The sequence below is a fragment of the Vidua chalybeata genome, chromosome 21 (assembly GCF_026979565.1).
Source record: "Vidua chalybeata isolate OUT-0048 chromosome 21, bVidCha1 merged haplotype, whole genome shotgun sequence".
NCBI lineage: Eukaryota > Metazoa > Chordata > Aves > Passeriformes > Viduidae > Vidua > Vidua chalybeata.
This window is the reverse complement of record NC_071550.1, coordinates 4851738-4865365: the sequence shown is the minus strand read 5'-3', so window position 1 is coordinate 4865365 and position 13628 is coordinate 4851738. Positions and strand designations below refer to the sequence as shown.

General features: G+C 44.8%; 1 protein-coding gene across 3 annotated transcripts in view; it reads left to right on the top strand.

The window, feature by feature from the left end:
• The first annotated feature begins 3879 nt into the window (after positions 1-3879).
• The window catches only part of ABL1 (ABL proto-oncogene 1, non-receptor tyrosine kinase), a 77527-nt gene continuing 67778 nt past the window's right edge, over positions 3880-13628 (top strand). Inside the window, exons 1-2 of one of the 3 annotated variants that reach the window (XM_053961768.1) lie at positions 4102-4122; positions 4291-4636. In XM_053961768.1, coding sequence (XP_053817743.1) covers positions 4501-4636 — 136 coding nt within the window. In that variant the 5' untranslated portion in view covers positions 4102-4122; positions 4291-4500. Of the gene's footprint in view, positions 4637-13628 lie in introns of all 3 variants that reach the window. The other 2 variants (XM_053961771.1, XM_053961769.1) reach the window with 2 other exon arrangements.

Genomic DNA, 13628 nt, shown 5'->3' with positions numbered 1-13628 from the left:
TTAAATTCTGTAACATGGATTCAGCAAGGTCATTGCTGGCAGTTCCCATCCAGCACAGCTCTGCAGCAGCAGGTAACAAGAAGCCAGCAACAGCAGTGTCCCCTTAAATTCTTGAAATAGTCTGTGAGATTTTGCTGGGCAACTTCTAAGCAGGAAGGGTGAAAGGGAAGAAACTATGGCTTCTCTGGTTTAAGGAAAAAAAAAGTAGTTGAAAGCAGGGTGGTAAAAACCTGCTAAGTGTTCATTTTTATATGGGGAACTAAAAGGCCCATGCAGGCATTAAAACAGCTCAGACCAACCTGATTTCTTTGTTCACCAGTGTCTGACACTGTAAAGCAGCTGTAGCACCTCCTGTGCTGCCTCTTCCAGGGTTAATACATGGTGCAGTTGTGCCCAGATATGGAGTTGGTGACTCGTTCCCTTGCTGGTGAATGTTGCCTGTAGGAATGAGAACACAACATCACTCATCTGCAAAAAGAATTTCCTTGTTTCTTGGGGCCAGTGTTCATGTACTAATAGGAAGAATTCCTTTTCTCCTAGGAATAACCACTGAGATTTTAAATTTGTGCTAATGGGTTATTAATCCAATTACTGCTGCTTATTGCATTACTTCTGTACCATCCGTGCAGTTTTGCTGTTCAGCTGAGTGGTACAAATAAAAAGCTTTGCACAGACCTGAGAAGAGACTGAAATCCCACTGAGATTAGAGGCATCTTGAAATGGTTCTCTCAGGTTCCTGAGGACTGTTAATTAACATGCTAAGTTTTATTATTTGGTGAAGAGGTTGAGTTTTAAAGATATTGTTATGGAGAAAATGTCACTGCAGCTGTTGGGTGAGAACTCACACTTAATGGGAGGTAAACAGAAAAAGTACTGAAGTATCTCTTTGCAAAAAATAAATGGTAGGATGTACACAGGTTTGATTGAAAAAAACACTGTAGCTTTTTTTTTTTTTTTTTAACTTATTCTGTATTCACACCACTTTCTTCTCTAACAATTTCTGAATCTACTGGGCAGCTTCCAAGTTTAACATGAGAGTCATGTTCACAAAAACTGGCAGCAGGGTTGGGGCCAGAACATGTAACACCCTTCAGGAAGGGGAAGAAGGCAGGTATCTCCTGCTATGACATTTGGGAGTGACCAGCTGACTCATCTGCCTGTGTATTGTCCCACATTAATTACAGCAGTGCTCTGGGAAACAGGAAATGCTTTTGGAGAAACTGCTGAGTGGAACTGCTGGCAAAGAACCTGCCCCACTTTGCTGCTTATGACTGCACAGATAAACTCACCTGGTCTGTTAAATAAAAAGCAAATGCATTTATCTGCACAGATCTCAGGCAAGCTGGGGAAGAGCGTATTTACAGCCTGTACTGTCCACAGCACAACCCTGGAAGTGTTCAAGGACAGGTTGGATGGGGCTTGGAGCAACCTGGTCTAGTGGAAGATGTCCCTGCCTGTGGCAGGGGGTAGAACACGATGGTCTTTAGGGTCCCTTCCAACCCAAACAGTCCTGTGATTCTATGAGGTCCTGCATATTTGCAATGACTTCTGCTGAATTTGGTGAAGATTTTTCTGATTATTGTGGTTGTCTTTTGGAGTTTACTCTGCTTCAGCCCTGCCATGGTAGGAGAGATTATCCAGGATGCAGAAGAGAGTAACTTTTACAGTGAAGAATGGTTGGTATTGGGTTTTGTAACAAATTTCTCTTGGGCTGCTTGGCCTGTGCTGACAGCTTCATTTCCTCACTTTGCTCCAATCTGTGGGAGCCGAGCAGCAGTTGTATCATCTTGGTGAGAAGCTGATCCCCATTACTGACATAAACCTGGAGAAATTCTGCAGAGTTCAACAGATGTGACCCTGGATTTGTCTCAGCACGAGAATTTCTCTCTCCTGTGTGGGTGTGTGTGCAGCACAACCAGTCTTGGTATCTGCAAACTGAGCGATTGATGGAGAAATCCAATAGAAGTGGTTTGAGCTCAGTCTCCTGACTAAGAATTAGTGATGTAGGAGCAGCCTGGCACAGCAGAGATGGAGGATCCCACAGGGCTGTATGAAGTGCTACATTTTGGATGCTATTGTCAGAAGATGAAAAATACAGGTCTGCCACAGACCTTGAATATAGCATAGACGACATGGAGTGTGTTTGGATTTGTCACAAGGGAAGAGTCAGTATAAACAAGCTGCTCTGTGTCCAGATGGTTGCCCTGAGCAGGAGGCTACAGCACAGGATTGCAATTGTGTGTTTTGTGTGTTCTCCTGTTGTCGAGTGGGAGCAACCACAGACCTTTGACCAAAACACCCTGACCTCAAGCTGCTGCCTTGACCCTCGTATATTCCCAAAGTGAACCGGAGAATGTATGAAAAACTAAGTATCTTCAGCACCATGGTCTGCTCTTTAGCTCAGGGAACTCTCAGTGCCTGCTGAAGAATTTGGGGCTTTTACTCCATCTTTGTACCAAATGGTGCACAAAAATAGGTCAATAAAATATATTTTCAATTGTCACTGGACTTTATGGCTGGTTTTGGTATTGAGTTCTGCGTATGCTGAGAGCATTCATAAGGAAGTGAAGTCCTTTGTGCAAGCAGGGTGACAGATTCCTGGCTGTGCACACAGCTCAGCCAGTAAGGATCTCTTCTTCCCTGTCCATCTCTGCAAGCATCCAGGGTCCAGAGCTGCCCAGAGGCTCTGAGACCCCTGCAGAGTCAGATCTGTGGGAAAACTTGGCTGGCCCTTCTAAAGAGGTAAGGGATTTCACATGAGTTTTTTGGGGCCTTTTCACAGGTTTTTTTTTTCACAGAATCATAGATTAGTTTGGGTCGGAGGGGATCTCTGGAGATCATCCAATCCAACCCCCCTGCCAGGGCAGGGTCACCTGGAGCAGGTGACACAGGAACGTGCCCAGGTGGGTTTGGAATGTCTCTACAATGGGAGACCCCACACCCTTTCTGGGCATCCGTTCCAGAGTTGTGCCATCCTTAACCTAAAGAAGTTCTTCCTCATGTTGGGGGAAACTTCTTGTGTTTTATTTATGGCCATTGCTCCTCATCCTGTCACCGGGCACCACTGAAGAGGGTCTGGCACCATCCTCGGACACGCCAGGGAGATACTGACATGGATTGCAGAGATCCCCTCTCAGCCTTCCCTTCTCCAGACTAACCCGGCCCAGCTCCGCAGTGTCTCCTCATCGGAGAGACGCTCCAGCCGCAAATGCTCTGGCTGCAAATCCTCCGCAGGCCCCTCTCCGGCAGCTCCTTGCCCATCTCGTCCTGAGGTGCCCAGCACTGGGCACAGCACTCCAGATGTGCCTCACCAGGGCAGCGTAAAGGGAGGATCCCCTCCCTCGCCCTGCCGGCCACGCTCCGCAGAGGCTTCTCCCGGGAACTCCCCGCGGCCCTTCGCGGCCCGGCCGGTCCCCGGAGCCGGGAGCGGGGCCGGGCTCGGGCAGCGCCGGGCGGGAGGCGGGGGCGGCGGAGGAGGAGGGGCCGGAAGGGGATGTGACCGCCCGCCCGCCGGCCCGGGGGTTCCGGGATCTCCCTCGCCGCCTCTGCCGCCCCCCGCCAGTCCCGCAGCCCCGGGGTACCCGCGGCCCCTCGCCCCGCTCCGCCCGCCCGGCCCCGCTGCCGCCCCGGGCCCCGCTGCCGCCGCCCGGGGATGCGGCCGGCGCCGTCCCCCCCGCCTGCCCTGGCCCGGCCGCTGGGCAGGAACCGGCCTCCCGGAGCTCCCCGGCCTCGCAGCCCCGCGCCCGGCTCCGCCTGAGGCAGCGGGCACGGGGCGCCGGCCCGGCCGCCCCAGCGCTGCTCGGACGCCGCCATGGCCCCGGCGGGCCCGCCGGCCCCGAGGTAGCGGCGGTGGAAGGAGCCGAAGGCCGGTGACCGAGGAGCCCCCGTCCCATCCCTGCAGCCCAGGGAGCGAGCGGAGCCCACCCGGAGCTGCTGCTGCTGCTTCGCCTGGAGAGCTGACATGGTTCCAGCGCACCTGACCCTGCTGGACTTCAGCGATACTTGAAGCCAAATCCGTGGCTCTTTGGCCTTTGCTAACTCAATGCTATGCAAAAGAAAAGGAGGAAAAAAAAAAGAAACCTTGACACTAGTTGCGGTGGGAATGGCTGTTTCCTGCCCTGGGTGAGCCCATGTGTGGTTTCTTGCTTGTGAGATGAACTAATTAATTCTCCTTTACACGGTGGAAGACACACTACATATGGCAACTTGAAACTTTGGTAATGCTTGGTCAATGCTGAGCAATTGGAACTTTTACTAGGTTTTCTTTTTTTTTTTTTTTTTTTCATAAAGTCACCTAAGGAGCCTTGTTGCTGTCTTCAGGAGCATTGGAGGAATTTGTCTTAATTCTTCACCTCAAGTGACTTTATCCCACTGTGAGTGCAGCCAGTGCACCCACCTAAATACCTTCTCCTTCAAAACTCCTTCCCATCCTGGAAGATCAGGGATCACGGACTTCTTCGAAAACTTCTCGTCCTGGGAAAGGCTGCCCATAGTTACTTTATGGGGCAGCAGCCTGGAAAAGTTCTTGGGGACCAAAGGAGGCCAAGTCTGCCTGCCCTGCACTTCATCAAAGGAGCAGGGAAGAAGGAATCATCGAGGCACGCGGGCCCACACTGCAACGTCTTTGTGGAACATGGTGAGAAGTTTCTCTTGGTATTTGGTTTAATTTTGGTTTGCTGAGCTAGATATAATACGGATTTATTCAAGACCATGGAGCAGATACAGATATGTACTTTATGGAAGTCTTGTTTTCTTTCCCTTGCTGCTTAATGCAAGTCTTCTGTGATTGTTTATTAAGAAAATACATGTGTCAGATTGCTTGAAACCTGGGGAGAGGTTATTGTACAGCTAAAGGTGAAATGCAAGGAAGTAACTTTTCAACATTGTACAAGTTTCTCATTTCTGCCTTGGTTATGTTCTGGTTTGAAGTCTGGGAAAGTGTTTGATCCTTTTTGAGTTGTCAGTGTCATTATACAGACCAGCCTCAGCCAGTGGTGATGCTGTGGTCAGTCAGGTGTTCTTTATTTATCTTTACCGAAGGGACTTTGCTACTTGGAAGGGGAAAAAAACCCCTTATTTTGGAAAGTTTGTGAACTTACTGCTGTTGTGAAAAGAGTTTCTTGTGGTATTTGGAGCACCTTTGCTTAGTGGTTTCTCAGAGCTGGTTAAACCTTCATCCTGTGATGGATTGAAGTGCTAGAGGCCTAAAGTTTGGGGTAGAGCAACCTTGTCACTTGCTGGCCTTCTGCAAAGTATGGGGGGAGTTCAGAATCTCAGGAAAGAAGGCAAATGAAAAACTCAGTAGGACTCAGAAGTCGATTTGGTGACTGCATCAAATTCTTCCTTAAACAACAAATACCAACCAAACAAACAAACCCCATCCTCCCAAAACCAGAGAAACTGTAAACTGAAGGTACCTCTACAAGAAGTGAGGTGCAGAAATGCGTTGTTTTTGCTTAAACTCTGGAGTAATCCTTGCTTTTGCACAACACTTTTAAAATTCTAATGTTCTTTGAGATGACGTGCTGCTGGCTGCTGTCTTTGGCTGGAGAATGTGATTTCGACAAAGCTTCTGCAACAGTTTTGTCCTGTAGAGGAAGTTTATCTGTGAACAAAACAAAACTGCATCTGTAATCTTTATAGAACTAAAAATTGAAATATTTGCTGTCCAAGAACACAATCTAGTTAAAGTTTTGATTTGTTCTTACTTTTCAACGGCCTTGCTTTCTAACTTTTTCTCATTCTATGTTTCTAGAAGGGCCCAAGGAATTCTCTGCAGTGTTCAACAAGCACACAGAGATCCCATGTTTGTACTGCCCTGCTGAAATACTGTTTTGAGTTACTTCAGTGTTTTATTTTCCCATACAATGTTTGTGCACTGAAGAAACTTGAGGTAGTTAAGGGAAGGTTAGAGAATAGCAGGGCTAACTTGGCTCTCTGATGTTAAACCTGCTGCTGGATTTTTCCTTGCTTTCAGTCCTGTGATATACCCACTCCTCCACCCCCAGTTTGGTTCCTGCTTTTACTACTTTGGACAGAGTTTCAAGGTCAGATGAGATACAGCCAGAGCACTTGCTGCAAGCAATACCATGTTCTTAGTCCCTTTGGTGTTTTGCTGTGGCAGAAAAGCCAGAAACGTTCTTTTTTGATCATCTAACAGCAACAGGCAGATGGTAACTTCTTGCCAGTGTGACCTGAGGTCAGCAGATCCCAGCACATTCACGAGTAAAAATGGCATCTCTAATGTCCGTGTGCCATATGTCCACAAGAGACCTTGGTGGCTTGATTTAGGAGAGAATAAACTTGAAAGAGGACATCAGGGCTAGGACATCTGTTGAGAGAACTGCAAAAGACCAGCCTCGCTTATACACATGAGGAAAAGTTTCTTCCTTTGAGTGGATGAAAAGGTTCTTCCAAGTCCTGGCAGTAGAAGGCAGTACCACTGTTGTTTATTCAGCTCTCTTCTGAGTTTGGGCTGCTCCTGTCCTGAAAAATGCCTTGTTAAAAATCTGGGCAAATTAAGAGGGAGCAAAGTATATTTTAGAAAGTTCTTCCTTTTGCTTTCAGTGATTTGCCTTTGAAATACATAGACTGACATACTTTATAATTAATGAACAGATCAGTATTTCATGCCTTCAGTCCTATTCAGTTACTGTGCCATGGGCTGTAGTTCATAAAAATAAGATTGGTGGTTTTTTTCAGGGCTTAAATATTTGTATGTTTCCCTTTCAGTACATCATTACACAGTTTCTTCTAAATACCAAACACTGTATCTGGTTTCTCTGTTGCACTGTGGGAACTGGTTTGCCCCAGGAAAATCGTGTTTCTGGCTTTTCATAACTAAGAAATACTTAAGGAGAAATTCCATGGTGGGCCACTTAAACCCCTAGAGACAGGTGAATTCTTAAATGTCCTTGTCTGAAGTTCCTGTATATTAAAGCCCTTGATAAAACAAACACAAGAAGTGGAACTTTTGGTAGCTGGGCTCTCCTTTTTTATAAAGGCATTCATGGTTCTGTTTTGGTGGGATCATTGCCTGCGAAGTTCTACTGAGGCTCCTTCAGCAGGCACTTAGGGAAGGATCTGGATTGCTTCAGTGGTACCAAATTTTGGCTGAAAGGGTTAGTGAATATTATCAGGTACTAGCAGTGGAAGGCAAAATAACTTTCAGGAAAATAATTCTGTTTTTCAGTCGTCGCACTCTCCGTAGCACCCAAAGCAACACATCGAGAGGCTTCTGAAAAGCCAAGGAGGCAACTGGCCAGAGATCAGCTCTGCTGGTGCTCAAATGTTCTGTGAGAATAATGCAGAAAGGCTCTAAATTTTGTCATGAGCTGACAATTGAGGAGTGCCTTAAGGGGGAAAAAGTAATCTATGGGCAAGTTTTGGGCTTCTCTCTTTGTGCTGTTACTTTCCCCACGGAGGGTGTTTTACAAGCTGGAGTTCATGCTCGTGTCGTTACCCTGGGCAGCAGAGTAGCCCTTGCTGGGATTTTACAAATTTCACCCTGATGCAGATTACTCCAGCTCACAGTTTGCTTGCAAGCTTGAACTTGAAAGGAATTATAAAGGCAAAGTTTGCTTCTTTCTCTCTGCTTTTCGTGGTGAGAATTGAGTCTATAGTGACTGCTTTTTGGGGATATCCAGCTGAGAAAAAAGTGTGGCCAGTAGACAGTTAAGGGGAAAGTCTCTGTCAGTGCACCTTGAAATTTGCATGCTGGTGTATCTTGTGCCTTTCCAGAATGTTAATTTCGGCAAAACTCAAACTTTCTGAGAAGAAAGGTGTGTTCTCAGGGGGCTCAGCTGTGATCCCACAGTTGGCAGGAGCTGACTGGAGCGATTGGCAAACACCACACCTTCTCTGTTTTGTGGAGGTGTTGCTGTGCTGAATGATGAGCAGATCCCCTGAAGCATGTTGGTAGAACTGTATCGCCAAGCAAAAGCAGCACTTGAAGGCTTAAAAAATGAACTCTAATCATTGCATACGTGATGCTGAGATGAGGAAGAGATTGATAAAACACTCAAACAAAAATGGCCTTTTCATAGTCTTTCATAGTGATAAAATCTGCCCTTAGAGTTTCCCTTCCAGCAGGTGAGTGATAGGGAAGCTTAAATGAGCTGTTTACCTCATGGTAAAGAGAGTTAAACTGCAGAACTGGATCCATTTTTCTTAAACATTTAGTGCTGAATATGGCTGAAGTCAGCCAACTACAGTCTCTGTCATATTAGATCTGAATTCTTACAAGGGTGCTGAAAGTTTTACTGCTTTAATTAGGAAGCAATTTTGCAAAATGGATCTATAGCACCAACTTGCCACAGCTGCCAGTTGGAGATGTGCCCTGTACAGTTCACTGTGAGGAAAAATCCCAACAATTAAAAGTACCATTTCCTACATTATCGATTAAAAATAAATTTTAAGGGTCTATATGTTTAATAATCTTTTCTTGTTTTATGCTGTTAAGTTTCATGTTTCAAGTACTTCAATTGTGAAAATGAGTAAATTGCATTATAATCAGTTCTAAGCATATCCTGGGCTCATCCCACAGTGTGAGCAGCAGGGCAAGGGAGGAGATTCTCGCCCCTCTACCCCACTGTGCTGAGACACCACCTGCAGTGCTGTCTCCAGCATGGGAAGGACATGGAGCTGTTGGAAAGAGTCCAGAGAAGGCCATGGAGATGCTCCAAGGGCTGGAGCCCCTGTGCTCTGGAGACAGCTGGGGGTGTTCATCTCAGAGGAGGCTCCAGGGAGAGCTCCGAGCTCCTTCCAGTGCCTAAAGGGGCTCCAGGAGAGCTGGAGAGGGACTTTGGACAAGGGTGACAGGACACAGGGAATGGCTTCAGACTGAGGGTGGATTAGATATACAGAATAAATCCTTCCCTCTGAGGGTGGGCAGGCCTTGGCACAGGTTCCCAAAGAAGCCCCTGGATCCCTGGAAGTGTCCAAGGCCAGGTTGGACAGGGCTTGGAGCAACTTGGGGTGGTGGAAGGTGTCCCTGCTCATGGCAGGGTTTTGGAACAAGATTATCTTCAAGGTCTGATTTTTGTACTCATTATCCTTTATGCTACAGGGGAGCTCAATATGTCTTCCTTATATGCAATATACATTTATTAGATAATCAATTGTCCATACATGGAAATGATTTAAATGAGACTGCTTCCATACTAGAACTGTTTCTTCAAACCCATGTACTTAAAATCCCTGCATTTATCTCTTTCCATTGTACCTCAGGGAATTTTTATACTTTGTCTCTGCTTCACCAACTGCAAAACCTGAGACTTCCAAGAAACTGCTTTACTACTCCTGACTCCACTTTAGACCATTCACCTGAAACTGGATCATTAGCACCAGCCTAATTGGAAGACATTTTTTAGTCTGCCTTCAGTATTTCAGGTTTTCATTCTGAACTGACAAAACTTTCTTTGTTGTTAGGCTGGAGATTTGGCAGCTCCCAAATTTCAATTTCCATCTCTATTAGGAGAGAATTATCTCCAGCTTTTGGGATCATTGCTTATGAATCCAACTTCACTGTGCCTCAGTATTAGCCTGGTTAATGCTGACATCTGCTGCATGCTGAATGCAGATTTGTTTACTGCCTCTGACTGTATCCCTTTTCATCATAAAAATCACTTGCTGAATTTTTTTCTTGCTCCAATTATCAAATACTACTAGGTTATGCTAAGAAGCTCTTCCACAAAACTCGATCTATGGCTGGAATATGTACAAAAAGAGACCTAAGACTTTCTAAACTGCTTTTCCAGAGGCCGAGGTGGATGATGATGGTGGTGGGGAAAGGCTAATCCCTTTCCTGGGCAAAAGCAGCTCTGTTTTGTGCACTGACTAATCTTTGATAACTTGCCATGTTTAAGCAGTTGATCTCCTTCATGACAAATAGGTAGCAGTTGCTCATATGCCAGACTTTCATTAGCAGATTATGCTAGTTCTGCATTCTTATTTACAAATTTTAATAGGAAGGCTGTGATAGGAAATCAGGACAGGGAGGCAAGAGAAGGCTACAGGGTATTAGCATAGAAATCTTCCCTTGTAGGCGATCATCTCTTTCAGCACACTTCAACATTTACCATCAAACTTGCAGTATTTTACATTGGAAAGTTTAAGTCTTAAGCTTGAAAGCGAGGAGTTGACACAGTCCTGTTGTGGAGAATTCTGAGTTTCATCCCTGGTGCACTCAGTGTTAGGCTCTGTGGCAAATCATGAGGGTACAGAAAGGTGAAAATGGCCTTGGAAAGTCTTGTCCTGTTGACTGTCACTTTAGGGTGGTGATGCTGTTGGGTTGTGCCTTGGAAATACAGGTATGTGTTTCCAGCTGTGCTTGTAGGAACTGTGATAAAGCAGACAAGAAATAATTGGGAGAGTGTTTTGATAACCCTGGTGTGGATGGGAGTGTAACCAGAGACTTGGCAGGTGCCAAGTGAGGAATGCTTTTAGCTGACATCAGGCAGTGGGGATGCAGAGCTGCAGGACTTAGTCCAGCTCTTAACACCTGGCTGATACCAGTGCTGTGTTCACTAAAGGTTCAGAGCACCCTGCCGTGAGTTTCAGGCTGATTGGAGTGTTTCAGCATTGCCAGGACATTCCTGCAGCTCCATCAGTGTACTTGATGCACCCTGTAAGGTTTAAAACCTGGATGGCTGTGGTACTGTGAGAGTGGACATTGGGAGTGCTGCAGGTGCAATCTCTTTCAGCTGTATAAAACACTCTGATTTGCATTTACAAAGACTGAAGGAAGTGTTTGAAACACTAGTGACCTTCTGGAGTATTTTTGCAGATGGACTTTGCTTTCCTTATTCTTTGGCAGGGGGAAGGGGCTGCCTTCTCTCCGCAGTGGCTGTTAAGAGCCGTGCGAGCAGCACCAGTGTCTGCACCCAGCAGCGTTCTCTCAGTTCAGCCATGCTGTGCCATTCTTGTGAGAAGGAGTTAGTCTGCTCATAAAAGGTCTGTTGTGAATCCCAGAAGTCCTTTGCTGTAGGAAAATCCAGAGCAGTTCCAGCAGAAGCGAGAGGGTTTCTTGTGTCTTTGCTTCAGTGACTCTCTTATCAGTCAGCTCTTACTCTTATCAGTCAACTCTCTATGTTGACTGAAGATCAATCTGAACACTTTGTAGAGGTTATTAATCTGCTTGCCAGAGTGTCCATTTAATTGGTTTAAGAAGGATTCTTGGGTAAAAAGGTAATGAACATTCAATTTTAGTGAGTAAAGCTGCCTAAGGCAATGTTTTTCCTTAGTTTTTGACTAAATTAGTTCTTAGTTCTTAACTCTGGTCTTTCTTTAAACTTCTGTGTTTAATGCCAGTGTTGCACTTAGATATTAAGCGTAAATTTTTGTGAGATGGCTGGAAGTTTCATCACACTTGTGGCAAAATTTGATACAATTCTGTTAAAATGGTGTGTTGTGCTCTGGGAGATGTCCCTTTCTACACATTTCCTTGTGTGTCCTGAATACCAGCTTGCTTTAGTTTTTGCTTAAGTACTCTCTGAAATTAGTGTTGAAATTAGATTTAGGGTTTTTTTTCATGTGTGTTTTCTTTTTCCCCAGCATTTTTTCCTGGCTGTTACCAGCTGGGTTGTGAAAAGCAGGAGCTTGCTTTTATGCAGAGTGATTGCTGCTAATTTACATGGATGCGAGCAAGCTCATCATTCTTTCATGAGTGAGGAGACTGCCTGATTTATGTTGTGTCATTTCTGAGCACTGTTTTTACCTAATGAATAGAGTTTCACAACAGATTATTAATCATTAAGACTCTGGTTTCATTGTGTGTATTAAAGAATCAATATTGCTACATGTTGCCTGCCTTGAGAAGCTGCTTATCCATTAGTGCTGCTTTTCTAAGGCATTCTGGTGCATTTATCATTTTGGCTGACTTCGGTTCCTACCTTATTACTGCCACGTCTTCCCAGGGCCTGAGCTGTGTCCAGTCTGCCTCCCTGTAGATTCCTCCTTTGAAGTGCTGTCTGAGCAGTAGCAAATGTTATTTGCTCCAGTGTCTCCTTAGAGCTCATGAAATAGTAAAAGGCTGGACCTTCCTCTGCTGTGGTTTGCACTCCACATTTGCATCAAAGAGGGAGTGGTGGCCTCAGAAACTGGGAATAATGTGTGATGAAGACTATATTGAATTACATACTCTGCTGCCTGTTAAATGCCTGGGTTTTGGGTGGCTGGAGGACAGGATTCCCCCGTTGTCTGACCTGCTGTTTGTTCCCTGTCCAATGTCCATCTCTGCTGGAAGTACAGAGTGACCTGGGCTTGTTCCCTGTGCTTCCCGTCACGCTGATGCTGCAGAGGAGGAAATTTCACTTGCTCTGCACATCCAGAATCCAAAACACACTCACATGGGCTCTGTCAGTGAGCTGATCTCCTGCCACTCCACACCTGGGGGAACTGATGGCTATTTCATGGCCTTTTCTTTGTGTGTGTGTTCCCAGAATAAACAAGATTGTTTTTCCAGAATGTGTGAATGGTAGTGGGATAAGGACATGGAAACTTTAAATAGGAAATTCTTTGGGCTTTCAGGAAATGTGTGCTCTGTCATTTGTATTCAAGTTGCCTAAATTCAAAGGCTGCTTGTTAGGTTCAGCCTCATTTAACATACCTGGTGAGGGGCTGTTCCCAAGCACTCAGTTCCTGACCACAGAGGGTTATCACAGGGCTGTTATGCAGTAAACACAACTGTTTTCACTTAGGTTTTTGTGAATGAAATTATTTAATTAATTTAAAGTGTTTAAAATTATTTACTTAATTAAAATTTAAGCTTTATTACAAAGGGGTAAAGCAAATGAAATTGTCATTTGGGGCACTGGCCACCAGATGTCTTCTGTGACTCTTCACTAACTTGCTCTGATTAAAACAATCCCTGCAGTGAGAATCGTCTTGGAAATGAACAAAAGTTTAATGGTGAGAACCAGGGTCAGAAGTGACAACTGTGGATTTCAGAAGTAGTGGCTGTCAGGTCTTTTTAGATTCTACTAGAACCTGTAATCTTTGTGTTGCTGATGAAAAAAAGCTTAGTAGGTGATGTTTGCTTTCACTGTTAATGGGAAAATCTTGCTCCCTCATCTTCTCAAGCTCCATTTCAGCCCGTTCTTTGTTTAAAAAAGAAAAGAAATAGTTTTCAGTTCTGCATTCCTTTTCACTTATTGATGTCTTCTGCAATTGGTTTAATTCCCCTACATCTTTTGTTATGCTGCACTGACTTTTTAAAAATATAAATACTTTCCTAATATTAATATTAAATATTAGATTCCTCACAGTATAGAAATTGATTTAGTAAATCCTCTTGTAGCATTGAGTTCAAAATTTGTGAACACGAGGTTTTTATGGCAAAGATGCTCACGGAATATCTGGAAACAAATTCAGCCTGTGACACTTATTTACACAGTTGGTGTTGTCTGAATGTCAGAATTGCTCTCACAGAGCTAATGGTGGAGTTAAATTGTTATGAAGTCATAACAATGCTTACAAAAGCAAAGCTAGTAATCTAGTAATACTCTATTTTACTCAAATCTCTTTTGGGTGAGAGAATTTTATAATAACAAAGAAGATTTAGTGCATCTAGCAAAATCATTTAAGCTATAAATATGTATGTGTGAATGGGGTTTTATTTTTATTATTTT